The sequence below is a fragment of the Octopus bimaculoides genome, chromosome 28 (assembly GCF_046866305.1).
Source record: "Octopus bimaculoides isolate indiv1 chromosome 28, ASM4686630v1, whole genome shotgun sequence".
Lineage (NCBI taxonomy): Eukaryota > Metazoa > Mollusca > Cephalopoda > Octopoda > Octopodidae > Octopus > Octopus bimaculoides.
Window position 1 is genome coordinate 18672613 of NC_142955.1, and position 21743 is coordinate 18694355.

Sequence of the window (21743 nt, forward strand, 5' to 3'; positions counted from 1 at the left end):
TTTATCAAGTAGTCAACGTGAAAAAGAGGCATTGATACACAGTTAATGCCCTTTATATATAATTTTATATATATATATATATATATATATATATGTATATGATTATGGCCTAGTGGTTAGGTGCGTTGCACTCACAAATCGTGGAATCATGGTTTCGAATTACAGACTGAGCAAGGCATTGTTTTCTTGAGCAAAATACTTCATTTCACGCTGCTCCAGTCTGCTCAGCCATAAACGATTAACTCGGCGATGGACTAGCCTTCCAATCAGGGGGTTTGTTGGCCTGCTCATCTAGCTAGAGGAGTAGCATCATTCAAAAGCCGAAATAATGCAAAGCGCATTGTGACCAGTGATGTATAACGACATTTGATAGGCAGGTTGCTCACATGATATATATATTTTTTTCTCTTTTACTTGTTTCAGACAGACACACAAACATACATATACATACGATGGGCTTCTTTCAGTTTCCATCAACCAAATCCACTCAGAAGGCTTTGGTCAGCCCAAGGCTATAGAAGAAGATACTTGCCCAAGGCGCCACGCAGTGGGACTAAACCTGGAACCATGTGGTTGGGAAGCAAGCTAGTTACCACTCAGCCACGCTATTCTAGTTTCTTTCTTTCGGCCATTTTGCTTTTACATCTACTTATCCATGCTGGCATGGGTTAGATGAATGCCTATGACTGGAGCATTGTTTTACAACCAAGAACCCCTACCTGTCACTAACCTCAGTCTCGTTTTCAAGTAAGGGCTCTCTTACTCCATGTGGCTTCTTATGTGTGAAGCGAGCAGATGATTTGCCGACATGGGGAACCGATAACAACATCAACATTCGTAAGAAACAATTTCTATGGGACACAAATGCAAATAGACACACACACACACACACATTCAAAAGGCTTCTCTTAGTTTCCAAAGACACACACGCCTTTGTAAACGACTGACAGAGGGCCTGTGTCAAAAGTGCCTGGGATAACAAGTGGGATGGCACTCTTGGTGTTTGTGGTGGAAGTACAGAGTAAAACAGCACACACACACACTCTCTCTCTTCCGCTTGTAGTCCTTGCTGATAATTCACACACATGACTGTGTAGATGTGTGTGTATAACTTGACCTCGTTTGAACTAGCTTCAGTTTGTGGTCATGCTGGGGCACCACCTGGAAGAATATATACACATATATTTATACATACATATATATATATATACATATATATATATATATATACATATATATATATATATATAAATATAATCAGATTGGAGCCTGGTGTAGCCATCCGGTTTCACCAGTCCTCAGTCAAATCGTCCAACCCATGCTAGCATGGAAAGCGGACGTTTAAACGCCGACAATATATATATATATATATATATATATATACATACATACATACATACATACATACATACATACATATATATATATATATATATATATATATATATATATATATACATATGTGAGCCAAGTGGATTGCATCAAATCGACCTGGATGCGATTTCATTAACCCAAATCTATTAATGCCACAAGGCATTTTATCTGATGCTCCACCGATTCACATATCTTCCATTCAATGAGATTATGTTGGTGTATGCATGCATGCATGCATGTGTGTGTGTGTGTGTGTGTGTGTGTGTGTGTGTGTGTGTGTGTGTGTGTGTGTGTGTGTGTGTGTGTGTGTGTGTGATTTAATCCGTGAAATGACGGACAAGCAGATGCGAAGACACGAGTTATTCTCAGTGAGTCGCTGTGTGATAAAGGCAACGATACACAGTTTGTGTGTGTGTGTGTGTGTGAGTGTGTGTGTGTGGTAATGGCAGTGGTGGTGGCAGGTGGTGGTGGTGGTGGTGATGGCAGTGACACGAGTGTGTATGGGCTGACGGAGTAAGAGAAATTATGGGTGAAACGAGATATTCGTTAGTGATTAGTATGTGTCTGTTTCATGGAGGAGAGAGATGAATGAGATTAAATCACACACACACACGCATATATATGTGCATGTATATATATATATATATATATATACATACATACATACATACATATATATATATATACAGGCACATACATATCAACGAACACATATGAATCCTTATAGACACATATATACACACACACACACCTCTCACTGTATTTCATATATATATATACACACATACACACACATATATATACATACATATATATATGTATATGTATGGTAGAATCAAGCTGTATGTATGCATGTGTGAATGATTACTATAACTATACATATGCGAGTGTATATGCACATACACACACATATATACCCATGATTTAACCACCTGTGTATAGTGCCAATGCAGACATGTACGCACGCACACACATACCATCACTTGCATATAAGTGTTTATACACATACATACACATGCATATATTTACACACACACACATATATATATACTTATATATACTTATATATATATATATATATATATATACACATAGGTGTGAATACACATATACACACACCATGAGTCACTGGTCCATGAAGGGCAGGTGAAGGAGGGGCGAGTCACAGACAGACAAGACAAACAGAAAGCTAAATGTATAGATGGCCCAGGATTATGCTATACACAGTATGCACGAGCAGGGTGTATATGTGACAATAACGAAGGAGTGCATGTATGTATGTGTATGTGATCATGTAGGTGTGCCTCTGTGCGCTTGCATGCGTGTGTATGTTATGTATGTATGTGAGTCAACAATCCTTGCAGACATTATCACAAACAGACACACGGACAGACGGACAGTTTGTCATCAATAGTAGTTGCTACGGTAACCGCCACGGTAACCAGAATTCCCACCATAGTTCCCCCGTCCTCCCCCGCGGTTGTTGCGCCAGTTGGGGTCAAAACCACGGTTCGGTGGTCCACCACCTCCTCCCCCTCCTCGGTTGCGTTGGTCGTAAGATTTCGGTCCTCTGTAGTCTCTACTGCCACCATATTGTCCTGGGTTCGGCCCTCGATAGTCTGGGCCTGGGCCACCATATTGGTTACTGCCTCGCTGGCCGTGGGCATTACGACTGAAAGAGATGGAAACAGACATAAACACATTAGCATCATCATCATCATCACCAACAGCATTATCAGCCACATTACAAGAACCACTACCGCTACCGTTACCGTTACCATTCTTAAAGACCCCCCCCCCCTTGCCAATTTGTATTTTTTCTTCCAAAATTTTCGTTGCTAAATTCAATAAAGACAAAAGTTGTCAATTTACTTTATTCGTTACAAGTTAACGACTTTCCTCAGTTTGATGAGATCTCGTTTTATTTTTATTTTAATAACCATGTGGAATATAATTACTGCCAGAGGTTAAATTTGGTCGGTTGATTAAGTTACCCCATCATCCCCTTGACTGTTCCCTACCCCACCCAAAAAAACCTAGCGCCCCTTTTTGGGGGTCGGTACCACTCATGCTGAGAACATCTGCCCTGGAGAGTGGAAAGATCAGTGATAGGAAGAGAGAGAGAGAGAGAGAGAGAGAGAGAGAGAGAGATAGGCAGGTAAAGAGACAGAGAGAAGAGAGAAAGTGTGAGCTAGAGAGAAAGATAGGTAGGCAGAGAGTAAGAGAAAGAGAGAGAGAGAGAGAGACAGAGAGGGACTGAGAAAGAGACAGGAGACAGAAGACAGAGACAAACAGACAGACTGACATGGAGACAGAGAGAGAGAGAACACAGAGTGTGAGACAGGTAGACAGACAGAGAGAGAGATAGATAATCGAACTGACAGAGAGAGAGAGAGAGAGAGTGTGAGACAGATAGAGACAGACAGACAAGCAAACAGACAGCTAGAGAGAGAGAGAGAGAGAGAGAGAGGGAGAGATGGGCAAGCAGAAAGAGGAGTGTGAGACAGAGAGAAGGAACAGAGAGAGAGAGAGAGAGAGAGAGAAAAAGAGAGGAGAGTGGGAGACAGAGAGAGAGAGAGAGAGAGAGAAAAAGAGAGGAGAGTGGGAGACAGAGAGAAAGGACAGAGTGTGAGGTGAGACAGACAGACAGACACAGAGAGAGAGAAAGAGAGAGAGAGAGAGAGAGAGAGAGAGAGAAAGAAGGGGGCTATGCCTTACTTGTCATAGCCTGAAGGGTATTTCCTGTCACCATAGTCGTCTAGAGGGTGATAGAGCCTGTCACTAGCGGCCGGGCTACGATAGTCACTATCATACATGGAACGGTCACGGTGATGCTGGCTCTGCTCTCGGGACATCTCAGGCCGACTCTTCTGGTAGCTGTGGCGACTGTCATGGCTGTGGCAGCTGCTCTCCCTCCGCCCGTCGTCGTGGCTACTCGACGAGGACAGCTTCTTCTGCTGCTGGGAGCTGCTGGATGACGAAGAGACCGACGTCTTGTCTGGGGTCCCAGGACTTTCGGCTGGCGTAGAGGCTGAGAAGCCACGCACCTCGACCTGCAAAAAAGGAACGACATTTAATTAACACCTCCATCACAATCGTCATCATCATCATCAACACTATACCACCTCTACCCACCACCACAACTACTACCATCACCACCACCACCACTGCCGCTACCACCACCACCACTATCGCCACTACCATCACCACCACCACCACTACTACCGCTACCGTCACCACTACTATCGCCCCCACCACCACCATTGCCACAACCACAACTACCACCACCACCACCACAACTACTACCACCACCACCATCATCACTACTTTCGCCCCCACCACCACAACTACCTAACCACCACCACCATCGCCACTACCACCACCACCACCACCAACACTACTATCGCCCCCACCACCACCATTGCCACAACCACAACTACCTAACTACCACCACCACCACCATCACTACTATCGCCCCCCCCCACACCCCCACCACCACAAACACTACTACTACTACTACTACTACCGCCACCACCATCTGCACCTCCACAATTTCTGACTAAGGCTTTTGATAACAAACGTACAAAGCCACCAATGTGACCCAGGGCTAAACACCACCACCACCAACAACAACAACAACAACAACAGCAGCAACAACATCACAAAAATCCCTCACCTTTTTGGTAGGCGTGATAACTGAGGTTTGGCCCTCGTGCTTTGCCGATCGACCCTCCTCGGCAACTGCTCTAGAGGTGGTTTTGCTCCGACTCGTGTCCGACGACTTCAAAGAGTCCCGCTTAGCCTCAGCCGAGTGCGACACGACACTCTTCGGAGCACTCTTGCCACTGGAGCAGTCTACGTTTGAGTGAGAGGTCGCCGACGCCATTTTGATGACTGTAACCTTGTTGTCGCCTTCTTTCTTGATGTCCTGTGCAGCATTGACCTTGGTCGCTGCTGCTGTGGCGCCACCTGTCTGGCTCTTTGGTAAATGGACGTCCTTCTGTTTGCTGCCGTCTTCTGCTTGTTTAGCTGTTTTGTTAGGGTCCGCGGCAGTGCTGCTGCTGCTCGCAGCAGCCGGTTTGGTCTGTGTTGGTAGTGTGTTTGTTGACTGAGGTTCTGAGGAGGACTTCGCTTCCGACAAGGTTTTAGTAGGGGTCTCCGATGAAGTCTTAGTCGGGGCATCTGACAAGGTCTTGGCAGGGGTTTCTGATGATGACTTTGTTGGGGTCTCAGATGAGGATTTTTTGACAGACGTTTCTGAAGAGGACTTGGCTGGGTCTTCTGAAAGGGGCTTGGTAGGGATTTTCGACGAGGACTTTGCTGGAGCCTCTGAAGAGGTCTTGGCTGGGGCCTCTGATGAGGTCTTGGCTAGGACCTCCGACGAGGTCTTGGCTGGGGCCTCCGACGAGGTCTTGGCTGGGGCCTCCGACGAGGTCTTGGCTGGGGCCTCCGACGAGGTCTTGGCTGGGGCTTCCGACGAGGTCTTGGCTGGGGCTTCCGACGAAGTCTTGGCTGGGGCCTCTGACGAGGTCTTGGCTGGGGCCTCCGACGAGGTCTTAGTTGGGACTTTCAACGAGGACTTAGCTGGGGCCTCTGATGAGGATTTGGCTGGTGACTTTGACAAAGAACTTGCTTGGGCTTCTGATGAAGGCTTTTGATTTGGCTCCGATAATTCTTTCTTTGATAATGAAGAGGATTTGGGCAGAGACTCCTCCAATGCAGATTTAGTGTGGGCCTGTAGCGAAGGTTTACTCTGCGACCCAGATGAGATCTTGGATGCACTTTCAGTTGGTTTAATGATGGATTTCTCTGAAGGATTGCTTTCTTTAATTAATGTTGTGGTCAGCTTTGTCAGTGTTTTCTCCTGCATGGAACCAGCCCCTGCTAGAACACTCTCTCTTGAAGCCAACTTCGAAGGTTCTTCCTTAGATTTCGATGATATTTCTCCCGCCGTGGATTTCTCTGCAACAGATTTCTTGGTGCCAATGCCATCATCAAGACCAGCTGCATCATCAGCAGTTTTTGAAGAGACAGATGCTGGACTGGATTCCTTTAACTCTGTCTTTGATACATCTTTGGTTGATTCCTTACTTTTCACAGACAAAGGAGTCTTAGAACTTTCCGATACAACATTGGTCTTCTCTAATTTCTTCTCTCCATCTTCAGCAGACACAGATTTCTTTGTCACAGATTCACTTTTAGAAGATTCTTTCTTCTTATCGGACGACAGTTTTTCCCCTCTGACGGACGATGACTCACCAGAAAAAGGTTTCACACTGGTTCCTTCTTTTGAACTTCCACGTCTCTGTTCTTCAGATCCATCGTTCTTCTTTTCGGATGCCTTACAGAAACCCTTTGAACTGTCATTCTTATCCAAAATTCCTTCAGCCTTGCTCTCAGAAGGTTTATCAGAACTGGGTTTCAAACTGCTACCCAATTTGGAACCGCCAGAATCTTTCAACTTCTGGGGCTCGGATGAGATTTTCTTCACATCATTTTGGTCATTCTTGGCCTTGTCTACAACTTTAGGGTCAGACGTTACTTTCGACTTCAGATCCTCTTCAGTAGACTTAACTCCCTGTGGTCCTTCTTCTTTTGTTACACCTGTCCCCGTTCCAGGCAGTTTAGAAGCCACCTCATCCTCTGCCGTACCCACCCCACCAACAGAATCCCTTGGTTTCTCTGTTTTCAGAGACCCGACTTTAGTAGTTTCTGTATCGAGTTTAGATTCCGAGGACAAATTCTTCTTCTTGTCCACAGAATCTGTCTGGACGTCCGATATCTTGTTGCTTTCTTTCTCTGGTTCTGATTTCTCAGTCACGGTTGACTGACTGCTTGCTGAAGAGTCGTTCCCAGACTTTGAGGCATCCGCTTTCGGGATGGAAACTTTCAAACCATCGCCAGAAGATTTGGAATCAGCCGACTTTGAAATCTTATCAGGAACAGATTTCAAAACTGCATTATCTGACGACTTCCCTGTATCCTCTTTAAGGGGTTGCTTGGGAGTTTTTGGTCCTTGTTTTAGATGTGGAGTCTTTGTGCTATCATCACATGGCTTGCTCAAAGATTTTTTCTCCTTATCTTCAGATTGGCTCTCAACAGACTTGGACTCCACAGTAACTGTTGATGCCTTCAAAGATGGTTTAACAGTGCCAGAAGAATTTTCTACCTTGCTCTTGGAGTCTGGAATATTCTCTGCAGGCTTAGTCTTCAAAGTTGTGCTCTTCTGCTCGGGTTCGGTTTTCTGCAGACTTTTCTTCCCACTGTCATCAGCTAGAAGTTCTTTGGATGGTTCCGGTGCCTCAGAGCAATCTGCTTCACTCTTACTCGACGCACCAGCCTCAGGTTCAGCTTTCTTCTTATCCGGAACAATCTTTTCGTCCTCGTCCTTCTTTCCTTTACGACCGACAGACAGGTCGACGTCACCGCCGCCACCGCCTCCTCGTGCTGCTCTCAACTTCTCGCAGACTTCCTGCAGCTTCTCAGCAGACTTGGACTTCCGTCCTTCAACTTCTGGCCACTTCTTAACTCTATCGGTTTTCCCAGAATCTGATTCTCCGGCAGCCATCTTTGTGTCTTTCGTCACCGCCTCCGTCGTCTCCCCTTTCTCTTGTGGTTCCACCTTCGATGACAAAGGATTCTCTGCTGTCCCTCCTGTAACCTTAACCTCACCTTTCTTCTCCTCCTTCTCACCAATTCTGACAGATTCCTTTGTCAAATCAGCAGTAGTGTCATCACCGTCATTCTTGTCGTCAAACAAAGGACTTTTAATGCCTTGCTTTGAACGAGCGTCCATTCCTTGGTCAGTTATCGGTCTTTTAGCTTCTTTGGTATCACTTCCAGACTTCAGGCCAGCTGTAGCCTCACTCTTTGCATTTTCAGTTTGTTGTGGACAGTGCTTCTTAGTGACCGGATCCAGGTTTGTGGAACTCTTGTGCTTCTCCTCGCTCAACTCTGTGTCTGTTTCGGAATGGTTTCTCTTCCTGGTCTGCGACGGCAGGGTGGTCTCAGAAGCAGCAGTGTCACAGCTACTCTTGGACTCTTCAGCAAGCTTATCAGCTCTCACATGTCCAGCAGGTTTGTGGTCAGACTCAGGGGCTGTGCTGTCGTGCAGTTTGACAGAATCGACGGAATCCTCTTTGTCAAACTGTGTCTTTGACGGCTCCGATGTATTGGTGTTATCGTCATCTTGGGGTATTGTGTCCTTTGTTGACGCTGGACTCTGGAGAGAAAAAAAAAAAAAAAAAAAGCACAGATTTTAATAAAATGCAACAACAATGGAATAATAAAGGAAATCCCTCAACATGGTTGAACAACCAGCTCAAACATAGCCCCACCCCATTTCTTTTATCTATGGGACCCTTTGATTTCTGTTTTACTCAGGTGCCCCCCCCCCTCCCATAACCATTCCATGTTTAAAAAAACCCTATTTTATTTTTACAATCAAATATTATTAGGAATTGTATAAAAAGACAATTGTTAAAAAATTCTGTATTGTGTGTGTAGTCTTTTATTTGTTTGTTTCAGTCACTTGACAGCGGCCATGCTGGAGCACCGCCTTTAGTCGAGCAAATCGACCCCAGGACTTATTCTTTGTAAGCCTAGTACTCATTCTATCAGTCTCTTTTGCCGAACCGCTAAGTTACGGGGATGTAAACACACCAGCATCGGTTGTCAAGCGATGTTGGAGGGACAAACACAGACACACAAACATACGCGCACACACATATATGAAGGGCTTCTTTCAGTTTCCATCTGCCAAATCCACTCACAAGGCTTTGGTCGGCCTGAGGCTATTGTAGAAGACACTTGCCCAAGGTGCCATGCAGTGGGACTGAACCCGGAACCATGTGGTTGGTAAGCAAGCTACTTACCACACAGCCACTCCTGTGCTCAACCAATTTATTGCAGATAAATTTTAACAAGAAAATTTTAAATGGACCCTAGACAAGAACCATTGGGTTAGAAGAACATTATTGAGGCCCCTTTTTACAGTTCGATGCCCTTCATCCTGCTAACCCTTCCTTGATTTTCAAGTAAGATTCTCTAAGGTCCTTCCAGTTGACTGGATCAACCAAACAGCCTGCTCATGAAATTAACTTGCAAGTGGTCGAGTACTCCACAGACACATGTACCCTTAACATGGTTCTGAGGGAGATTCAGTGTGACACAGAAGTTGACAAAGCTGGCCCGTTTTGAATTACAGATACAACTCATTTTTGACAGCTGAGTGGACTGGGGCAACGTGAAATAAAGTGTCTTGCTCAAGGACACAATGACTTTTCCAGGAATCGAACTCATGACCTTGTGATCGTGAACTAAACGCCCGTAACCACTAAGCCAGGAACCTTCTCAATGTGCAACATATAACAAAAGCGAGGAATGCAGAACTTACCTCAGGTCTCTTCTTCTCCAAAGCCGAGACACTGCAGCTGTCGTCCGAAAACCCTTCAGGAGGGTTGTCAGAGGATGACACCCGAGACTTGCCATCCTGGTTGTCCTCGACAAAGAAATCCTCCTCTTCCTCCTCCTCTTCTTCTTCTTCCAACTCCTCCTCCTCCTCCTCCTCCTCGTCTTCCTCTTCTAAATCCTCCTCTTCCTCTTCCTCCTCCTCCTCCTCCCTGGTCGTAGCTGGCACGGTGAGGTTGCTGTCAGACCCAGTCCCTGCGGTGCTGCCAATGCTGCAGCTGGCCGCACCGCCGGTGGCGTCATCGGAGCTGCCAGTGGTGGCCGCCCCGTCGATCTCCACATCGATGTCGGACGAGGTGAACACCGGTTCAAATGGCTCCTTCAGCATTTTAACAACTTCGGTCTTGTGGCCACGCAGCTTGTTCTTCAGTCGATGGATGCCCTCCAGTTGGAAGTGGAGGTCACGCTGATCGGGCAGTGTTGGGAAATTGAAAATCAACTTAATCCAACCGGCGAGGTCGGCATAGCTCATGGTCGGATGCCTTTTCTTATAATAGAGCAATTCAAGGGCCAGAGCCTTCGACAGCTGCGACGCTGGCACATTTGGGCTCTCGCCCTTCTGTAACAGTTCAACGGTGATGCCCAGCTTGTCGCAGAGGGGGCCGAGATTTTTCTGCGGCTCCAAGAATGTCTCCTTTATCCAATCGACACCACCTCGTTTCAACCTGCGCCGTATTCGAGACAAGAAGTTAGAGATGTTTTCGGGAGGATCTAAGAAGAGATTCTCAAATATTCTTGGCAAGATCTTAACAAAAGTGTAGTCCTCACACGAGTAGATGTAGTCGGTGATGGCAAACCAAAAGCCGTACGTGGCACAGTCTTTCTGAAGTTTCTCCCATTCTTCGGCTGTCCATTCCTCTATTCAAAAGACACAAATAGACACTTTGTTAGTTATATATAAAAACAGATACACAAATACATGTATACACACACACATGCATGCATATATATATATATATACACACACATGTATAAACCTCCTTGTCTCACTGTCTGTTTCTTTTAGTTAGTGTCCACCACCCTACCCTGTCTCTATCCTCTGTCCCATATCTTGTGTCCACCCCCCTCCGTCTGTCCATGTGTCCTAGCTTCTCTCTCCTATCTGCTCCCAGTTTTCATCTTCCTCCCTGTGTCCATCCATTTGTCCATCTCTCTGTCTCTAACGTAACACCGTCTGTTTCTTCTTGCCAATTGTTGAGAGAGAGAGAGAGAGAGAGCGAGAGCGAGAGAGAGAGAGAGAGAGAGAGAGAGAGAGAGGGAGAGAGAGAGGGAGAGAGAGAGAGGGAGAGAGAGAGAGGGAGAGAGAGAGAGAGGGAGAGAGAGAGCGAGAGGGAGAGAGGGAGAGAGAGAGAGAGAGAGAGAGAGAGAGAAGGAATCAAATAAATCCAAGAACTTATAAGAAATGATGAAGACGTCAAGATGTTAAGTTGTAAAGGAGTGATATTGTGAGGCTGTGACAATGCTTAGAGGTAAAGTTATGGAGATATAAAGTTGGTGATAACGTGATGCTGTGAAGAGGTGATGCTGTGAAGATGTGGACGTCTTGAAGACATGACACTGTTTAGATGTAATGTCTTGAAGACGTGAGGGCCGGCAAGAGGAGAGGGCCATGAAGAGAAGACGAGAGGGTTGTGAAGACAAGGGGGTGGTGAAGATGAGATGTTGTAAAGATATTAAGATGTTAAATTACGAAAATCTGATGATGTTCAAATGAGGAGTTAAGAGAGTGTGAAGATACAAAGGCAAGAATATATAAAACTGTTAAAATGGGAAGAGGAGAAGATGTGAAGTTTTGAAAACATGGTAAGGTGTAAAAGGCAAAGTTGTAAAGTAAAGGTGTGAAGATACCAAAATGTATCAAGATGAAAGCAGCAGAGACAAGCTGAAATTGAACCGCTCACCAGCAATGTCTCGGTTGATTAGTTTCTCAATGTTTTCAGCCTCCAATTCGAATTCTTCACAGCAGACTTTTCTCCAGTTTGAAAACTCTGCATCAACGTCACTTTCAGCTGCAGCTTCTGTAGGAGTCTGCAAGGGATACGGAAGAGAAGAGAAGGGATCAGATAGGGACAGCAACAACAACAAAAGCATGTGCTTAGTGGAAACATATGTAGCAATGTTAAAGGATTTATGAATTTTCCATTCAAATATTCTCGCTATTGCTATATTTGTCCTACGCTATAGCCTAAAATAGGTTCAAATAGAAATCTTGATTCATAAATATTCAAATTAAAATCCAGAAAATGGAGTAGTAACGTTAATAATAAAAATTTATTAACTGCAAAAATTCAACATATTCACTTACAGATGTTTCAATTTTGCTCAAAGAATTAAATTCCACTCAGTAAAACATATCTCGTCAGAGGAGTAAAAAAGATATATCGTTAGGTTATTACATGTTATTCTTCCAAAACATCTCAACATCTTCAGTCTGTTGAGAGATGTTTTGGAAGAATAACATATAATAAGCTAATAATGCGTCTTTTTCACTCCTCTGATGAGATTTTGCCCAATGAAATGTTTTAATTACTGGAATTTAATTCTTTGGGCAAAATTGAAACAGCTGTAAGTGAACATGTTGAATTTTTGCAATTAATAAATTATATTAATGCTACATCTCCATTTTCTGGATTTTCATTTGTATATATATATATATATATATATATATATATATATATATATATATATATATATATATACACATATACATATATATGGGGGCACAGTAAATTAAGAAAAACAAAATAAAAAGCAAGCCTTGTTGCTTGCCATGTTGACTTTATGAACATACCTGTGTGGACAGAGTATCTTTCGGTACTTCCTGTTTTTGTGCATTCTGGGATTGATCAGAATCTTTGGGCCCTGCCGACTCGTTCGTTGCTGCGGAGCTGTTGCTGTCCTCCTCCAGCTTCTGTGTCGACGGCTTTGTGTCGGAGTCAATGGACTTGGCAGGGGCGGCACCTGGAAAGACAGGACGACATTAAACATTCATGCACAGCAACAGATGATCACAACATAGAATTACATCTCGCGATTCTGGGATGAACACCACAACACAGCACAGCAGTGGCACCTTGGTTATGTGTCTTCTAACACGGTTCCTGGCGCGAGTGAAACCTGGTCGAAGGAAACAGTGTGTGCATGCAGATAGGGACTTGATGTATAGGTCTCTGAGTGTGGGTTTATACAGAGCCCACTAAGAAAATGTATACACACTTCAGGAATGGAATAATCTATATGAATATTTAATTTGTATAAATACCTCTATAAATATAAATACCTCTTTTAATGTTTTAACAAATTGCGATAACACCGAATTAAAATATTTCTACAGATTTTTCCTTTCCTGATGTATGTGTACGTTGGCGGACTCTGTACAGTGCTGGAAGTATACATCTGACATGCTTGTTGCCGGTGAAACATTTGTTTTGTGTGCTCTTGTGATTCTAAGTTGCCCCTCACCGGAAATCTAGACAGGGCTGTGGAGTCGGGATCGGAAGCAATTACGGGTTAGCTGGAGTCGGAATCAGAGTCAGTAAAACTATACCGAGTCCGACTCGCAATATCTTTATTCTTTAATATAAACCAGTTATAACATAGGGACCGACTCAAAGTACAAACATATGCTTATGCTTTTTAAGATATGTAGACCACAATTAATTAATTACGTAAAGAGGAGTCAGAGTCGGAGGTGCCAATAGTAGAGGAGTCAGAACTTTTTGCTTCAATTCCACAGCCCTGAATCTAGAATTTTAGTGACTCTCAAATATTTTTTACCTATGGTCCCCTTTGGTGCCCCTTTTATTCTACTGGATCCCCATAGCCATTTGATATTTTAAAAAGCCCCTTATATTTTTATATTTAAATAATATTAGGAATTATACTAAAAAGTGGTTAAAATATTTTGTGTACTATAGAAATAAAATCAGTTAATGGTACATAAACTTTAACAACAAAACCTTATATGGACCCCCAGGGGTCTTGTGGACCCTGGCTGAAACCCGCTGGTTTAGATCTCAAAGGGTTAAACTTGTTTAGGGGTTCCGGATACTGGTGAGAATATCAAGTGGTGGCGGGGGACAAACACAGACACAGACACGATAAGCTTCTTTCAGTTTCCACCTATCAAATCCACTCACAAGGCTTTGGTCAGCCCAAGGCTATTGTAGAAGACACTTGTCCAAGGTGCCTCGCAGTGGCCCTGTCTTGTACTGAACTGAAGCAGACCCTTTTGCAAATCTATAAAAGATTTAGGGTTTGCCTTTCCCTTTCTTAAAAGCCCAGCCTTGTTTTTTCTGCTTCCCTTTTCATGAGAGTGCTAGAATTCACTTCCAATTGGAAGCAGGGCTTCTTTGAGACAGGATTCCTAACTGTCACAAGAGCGATACCAGAACACCCAACAGTTGAAGGAAGCTGTTTCGGCAGCCTTTGCAACAATCACCAAAGCACAACTTCGTAAAATATCACAGAGGACATGGTGCCACGAAAATGATGGTGCTCATACAGACCTCCTCGATGTGTGTCTGTGTCAATCTAAGTAAATACATCAAAACCATTTCATGTATTTGATATTATCATATTGTTCTTCTGTTACTGTTTTTCCCTTTTTGGTAGGGAGTGACAACAAGACTTTCGCACCACCCTACACTGCTAACAATAATAATCCTTTCTACTATAGGCACAAGGCTAGAAATTTGTGGGCGAAGGGACTAGTCGATTACATCGACCCCAGTGCTCAACTAGTATTTATTTCATCTACTCCGAAAGGAATAAAAAGCAAAGTCGACCTCGGTGGAATTTGAACTCAGAATGTAAAGACAGACGAACTGCTACCAAGCATTTCACCCAGCATGCTAATGCTTCTGCCAGCTCACTGCCCTAACAACAGCAGTCACAACGTCTGACAATAATAATAATAATAATGATAATTCTTTCTACTATAGGCACAAGGCCTGGAATTTGGTGGGGAGGGGGCTAGTCCACTACATCGACCCCAACGTTTCACTGGTACTTACTTTATCGATTCCAAAAGGGATAAAAGGCAAAGTTGACCTCGGCAGAACTGGAGCTCGTAACGTAAGGAGGAACGAAATGCCACTAAGCAGTTTGCCAAACATGATAACAATTTTGCTAGCTTGCAGCCTTAATAATAATAATAATAATAATAATAATAATAAACCTAGGTATGCTAATCATATGCTTCCTTTTCTAACCACACCCAATACCACAAAGGGGATATTTTTGTCATGTGGGGAGTATACTTAAATGAGTTCACCCTAGGACGTGACTGGTATCTTATTTTATCTACCACAGAGAGATGAGAAAATAAAACAATTGGATGTTGGTGAGATTGGAGCTCAGAACGTAAAGCGATGTTAATACAGTCTAGCGCTCTACCGAGTCTGCCAGAAAAAGAAAAAGAAAAATCAAACAATACAATAACCGACAATAGTATCACCATTAGCAACAACAACAACAGCAGCAGCAGCACTACAATCATCTCTAACAACACTGCAACCGTCGGCAAATAGCAACGACACGCTCAAGCACTGTTAGCAACGACAACCATGGTGCCATGAGTAATATTAGTGACAACTACTACAACACCAATAACACTGTTAGCAACAACAACAATGATCACAATAGCAACACCAGAAGCACCATTAGCAACAACAACTACTGCTGTGACGGCGATGGCAACAACAACTACAAACAATGCTAGTAACTACAATGGTAATAGCAACACCGACACGGTTAGCAACAGCACCCAACACACCGTTAATAAAAGCAAAAGAAAAGAAAAAAAGCGACCCCGACATCAATAGCAACATTAAGAGAAGCAAAAATAACATCCACCACCACCACCACAACAACATTGCTAGCAACAATACCCACAGGACAGTTAGCAACGACAAACACTTTTGCTTCCTCTCCCCAGCATTAGCAACAACTACACTGCTGCTAACAATAGCAGCAATTGGAACAACAACAACAACAACATCAACTACAACATAGCCAACAACATCAACTACAACACTTGTTAGCAGCACCATTAGCAACAACACCAATAATTAGAAATAAACAGAAAAAGAACGAATGTGCCTTGCCAAATGCACCATAAGTGTGTGTGTGTGTGTGTGTGTGTGAAACAGAGGGAGAGACAGAGAGAGAGAATGAGAGTATAAGCATAAAACACACACACACACACACACACATATGTATATATATATATATATATGTGTGTGTGTATGTATGTCAGAGTAAACACATACAGGAAAACCTGTGTGAGTAAAGAGAAAAGGAACATAAAAAATGTGTGCATGTATATGTGTATATATATATACACACACACATATACATAGCTATATGTATGTATACACACATGTATGTGCATATATATCATCATCATCATCATCGTGACATAAAGACACCCGTTTCTGTCTCTCTCTAACCTTTCATCATCCGACGCAAGGTCCCCTCTTCCAATGCCCCCCACTCCTCACAAAGGATCTTTGTCTTGCAAGTTACTCGGTGACCCTGTCAGTGCAGGTGCCACTTAAAAGCACCCTGTCCACACTGTGAAGTGGTTGGCGTTTGGAAGGGCGTTCAGCTGTAAAAAACATTGCCAAAACTGACCTCGTAAAAAGGCACCAAGTCCACTCTGCTGGGTGGTTGGTGTTAGGAAGGGTATCCAGCTGTAAAAATCGTGCCAAAACGCACAGAAAAAAGGTGCAGGCATCCGCCCGGCTGGTGCCGGTCAAGCCATCCCACCCATGCCAGCACGACTGATGATATATGAGTAATTACCAGGTTACGAGAGAGTGATAAAACTTGAGTTTAAACAGTCATCACAGCAGATTTCAACCCCACAAATCTAGAACTGTAAACGATCTAAACCCCTAATTGCTAAAAGAAACTAAAAGCAAACCCCTAATACAGTGGTTCCCAAACTTCTTCAAGCTGCCACCCGCTTCGTTCTAGGGGCCACATTCCTAGTGCTCCCACCCCCAACTCACCATCACAGGCAGAAACCATTTTCTGCAGCAAATTCAAAACAACAGTATTTCAGGCCCCGTTTTAGTCACCCCATTATAGCCCCATTTTTCTTCAACATTTTAATTCCTAAATTTACGTACAAGTCAATTTGAACTCTGAACCACCGTCATCGTCTCATCGTCATTTAATGTCTACTGTCCATGTTGGCATAGGCTGGACAGTTTGACAGTATCTGAGGGGCCATAAGGTAATGGTAAGATCCAATGTCATCCACAGCATGGTTTCTACGGCTGGATGCCCTTCCTAATGCCAACCACTTTACTGAGAGGACTGGATGCTTTTTATGTGGCACCAGTACTGACGAGATCTGTTTTGGAATGGTTTCTACGGCTGGATGCCCTTCCTAATGCTAACCACTTTACAGAGTGGCACTGGGTGCTTTTTACATGACATTAGCACTGGTGAGGTTGTTGTGTAGCTTGCAAGACAGAGAGAAAAAAAAAAAAGAAAAAATAAAGGGGGAAAAAATTCCCTTTGCTAAGAGGTAAAACAGGTGTTGAAAGGCTGAAGTAAGAGAGAGGGAGAAGCACATAGAAGATGGTTTCTATGGCTGGATACCGTTCCTAATGCCAACCAATTTAGAGTGTAATGGGTGCTTTTTATGTGGCACCAGCACCAGTGAGGTTGCTATGCCACTTGCAAGACAGAAAAAGGAAAGGGAAAATCTCACAACGACGTTAACAACAGCAACAACAACAGTAACAACAGCATTGATGACAACAACAACAACAACAAGAAATATATAAGGTCCCATACTAAAGGACTTAGTTTACTGACCCCCCTCCCCATCCCCTAACACAACACCCTCTCAAACGACGAAACTCTGGTGGGATTTGAACTCGGAAGCTGAAGATAACTTAAGGGATGCAGCTCGGTGTATCTCAAACTTAATAAAGATGATTTCTAACAGAGGGGGGTGCAAGGGCACAAACTACGAGGGCTGGAGTGCCAGGGGTTATATTGGGAATTAGGGATTAGATGAAGATCATCCCCTAACCTATTTCACTTTGTAATACCATCACCATCATTTAGTTCTTTGATTATTTAAACAAGCCATATTAAGGCTCAAACATCAGGTGTGCAAGGGAGGTGAGTGCATATGAATGAGAAGCTGGGTAAAGAGGTGAGAAAGGATCTATGGGTTTTGGGGCTCACAGAGGGGATGATAGGGGACTGAGACTCCTGGTGGTTTATTGCACTTCGAAAGACACATCAAGCTAAGTAAAAGCATGATTGCCCTTGTATACAGGCTCATCCTTTGTAACCCACTCCAGCTGAGCATCCCTAATCTTGCAGGCTTGTAGGGGCTGGGGCCACGTAAAAAAAAGCACCCATACCACTGCTGGGTTTAAGCACCCAGCACACTCTGTAAATTGGTTGCCGTTAGGAAGGAGATCCAGCCGTAGAAACCATGCCAAGACAGACATGGAACCTGAACAGCCCTTCAGCTGGTCAGCTCCTGTCCAACCCATGCCGACATGGAAAACGGACGTTACATGATGATGATGTTCAAACTGGTCAGATCTGGCCTCTCACACCCACCCTACAATGTCATTCTAAAAAAATAGACAATCACATCATTGGAATCTCAAAGCTAAGAGATTAATTAAATGCACAATTAATTTAAAACAACAAGAATAAATCTGCATTACATTTGACAACGTAATCTGGATGCTAAAGGCCTAAATGCCCTTTTTCCAGGAGTTAGAGAATTTGACAGGATCTGATGCATCTAAAGACTGTATTCTGCGCCAATGTCTTCTTTGGCATGCTTTCTACAATTGGATGTCCTTTCTAATGCCAACCATTTCACAAAGGGTAACAGGGGCTTTTCACACGACACCAGCTCAGCTGATGACTGGCTCGCCTTGTAACTTGCAAGGCTAAGGGCCTAATGTGGTCCCTGTACCTGAGGGAGAACGAGAGAGAGAGAGAGAGAGATGGGATGATGGTCCTAGCGGGGAGGGATGAGGGAATAGTAAGAAAGGAGGATGAGGCAAGTATAATAGGGAACAGGGGAGAGGGAAAGGGGTTGCTGACAGGGTTGAGAAGAACAGAGACGGAAACAGGACAGAATGGGTCTAGATCTGTCCAACATGGTCAGTGGAAAGATGCGGGGGGGGGGGGGGGCGTTGAAGAAAAGTGAGATGATAGTGGGGTGAGCAAAATGGGGAGAAAGTTGTAAAAAGAAATAAATATTAAAAGGTTAATTCTATATTTAAGAGATGAGGAATAATGTACATTATTTACATTATTTACATTTGACGGATATTTGTCCTCAACAAACAAGATGAGGACAAATATCCGTCAAATGTAAATAACGTAAACAATGTAGGTTAATTAGGTTTGAGTTTTATTTGTGAAATACAGTTGTTTTGAAGTGGTCTATGTTTGTGGTGGGGGCGAGTGAGAGGAGGTGCTAGGAATGAGGCCTGGGTGCCAAGGGGGGTACCATGCTGGCATGGGTTGGATGGTTTGATTGAGGACCGGCCAGCCAGGAGGCTATGAGATAATGCAAGAATAATTCAAAACAATGTGAATAAATAAGCATTACATTTTGATGGAGTAATTTGAAGGCTAAACGGCTAAATACATAAAAAATTCACTTTGAACAAGGACAACAGTCTGATGAAGGAGATAAAAGCAGGAAAAACAGTTTAAAATACTTTTTTATTTTAACCATTTAACATTTAAACTGGCCATATTGAACTCAAATATTCTATCTGTTTTATATTGAAACCAACCAGATCCAGCCTCTCACACTTACCGTACAATGTCATTCTAAAATATAAACACTCCCTTCATTGTAATCTCAGAGCTATGAAATAATGCAGGGTGAATTCAAAACACTGTGAATAAAGAAGCATTGCATTTGACGGAGTAACCTGGATTCTAAAGCATTAACCAGAGACTGCCATGTATATAGAAACTTCGAAGTTACAGTCAATACTACTCTTGCTAATGAATAATTTATACTCTACCAAATGTACTGAGCAACTCACCACCATCATCAACATCATCATCATTTAACGCCCATGGTCCATGCTGGCATGGGTTGGACAGTTTAATCAGGGCTGGTAAGCTGAGGGGGCTGCACTAGGTTCCGGTCTGATTTGGCATGGCTTCTACGGCTGGATGCCTTTCCTAATGCCCACCACTGTAAAACTGTTTGTATTATAACATAAAGATAAACACTAATATGGTGTGGCTGTGTGATAAGAAGCTTGCTTTCCAACCACATGGTTCCGGGTTCAATCCCATTGTGTGGCACCCACTATAGCCCCAGGTCGACCGAAGCCCTGTGAGTAGGTGTCTGTGTCAGTGATTGTCCCCAACTGCTGCCTGAGAACCAGTGTTGGTGTGTTTACATCCTCATAACTTAGTGGGTCAGCAAGAGTCCGAGAGAATAAATACCAGGCTTACAGAAGACAAGTACTAAGGTCAATTTACTTGACTAGAAGTTCTTCAAGGTGGTGCCCCAGCATGGCCAAAGTCTAATGACTGAAACAAGATATATACACACATTATATATATATATATATATATATATAAATATAAGTTAAACTGATGAATGCATTTAGCAATATTTTTAGCCCCACTATTTCAAGATAGGCCCAGCTGAGATCCACCTCCCACCCCAACAAGCCACATTTTTCTCCCTACAGCCAAATAAATGGATCAACACGACTAGTCTCAATACTTATTGACAGCTCATCAGATATTAGTCACAGTCACCCATTTTTCTGTCCACAGAGAGCAGCAGGAGAGGAAAAGAGTGGGTGAAGAGAGGGGATAAGGAGGACAGCAGAGAGAAGTCACGCTAACCCCTATGTGGGTGTTTAAACCGAAGGGAGGGGTCGATTGTCTCTGAGGGGTGGTGGGGGCTGAACAAAAGTGTAGTGGTGGTGGTGATGGTGAAGGCAATGGTTATTACAAGGTGGGGGGCAATGTAGCAGGGCTAGGATGGGGTTAATCAGCCATTTAAGATCTAACAAAGGATATATATATATAAACTTTTTTTTTTAAGATTTTAACCAAGAAAATAAAACGAAACAAAATGGAAAATAAAATGAAAAAAATTAAAAGGAAAATTTAGAAAAAAAAACAGTAAGAAAACAAAAACAAACAACAACAAGAAAATGTAAAAAAAATACAACACCAACAACGAAAATATACATAAAAAATATAAACCAAGAATGGAAAGAAACAGAACAAAAATAATAACTCTAAGCAAATAATTAAAAAAAAAGGGGAAAAAAAAAGAAAAAGAAACACTAACCAAACCATAACAAAGAAAGAAAATAATAATTAATGCAATAAATTAAATTAATTAGAACAACGAGAAAAGCTTGTTGAATGTTTGAAGAATAATTTATGTAAATATATTCAGAGAGGGCAGGAAAAATTTTTTGAAAAAGAAAGGCAAAATAATAATAATAATAATAATAATAAATAACAGAATAAAAATGTGGAGGTGAGGGAAGGGCCCCTTCTATATTGTAAGAAATCTCCTCTAAAGAAAAAAAAAAAACCTGCGAGAGGTTAGTAATTAAGATAATTGTGATTTTGAATGCTAATTAGTTAGTTGATGCGATTCGCTAAGCACCGATATCAATGGCAATGTAATTCAAGGTTTGTGTACGTGTGTGTATATATATGTATATATATATATATATATATATATATATATATATATATATATATATATATATATATATATATATATATATAATTATGTGTATTTCTTCTATCTTAATGAATAAAAATTCTTCTGATAGAATAAATGGGTTAATAGAAACCAATGTAGCAAAGAACACAAAATAACTGTGGTTTAGTTCCTGTTT

General features: G+C 42.8%; 1 protein-coding gene across 12 annotated transcripts in view; it reads right to left on the reverse strand.

Moving 5' to 3' along the window:
• Positions 1 to 2001: 2001 nt before the first annotated feature.
• LOC106881809 (uncharacterized) overlaps positions 2002 to 21743 on the reverse strand; it is a 77759-nt gene continuing 58017 nt past the window's right edge. For all 12 annotated transcript variants that reach the window (XM_089344757.1, XM_089344756.1, XM_089344754.1 and 9 more), the window contains 6 exons: positions 12635 to 12804; positions 11745 to 11871; positions 9770 to 10701; positions 5051 to 8596; positions 4093 to 4427; positions 2002 to 3046 (listed from right to left, as the gene is read on the reverse strand). In XM_089344757.1, coding sequence (XP_089200883.1) covers positions 2782 to 3046; positions 4093 to 4427; positions 5051 to 8596; positions 9770 to 10701; positions 11745 to 11871; positions 12635 to 12804 — 5375 coding nt within the window. In that variant the 3' untranslated portion in view covers positions 2002 to 2781. The remainder of the gene's footprint in view (positions 3047 to 4092; positions 4428 to 5050; positions 8597 to 9769; positions 10702 to 11744; positions 11872 to 12634; positions 12805 to 21743) is intronic.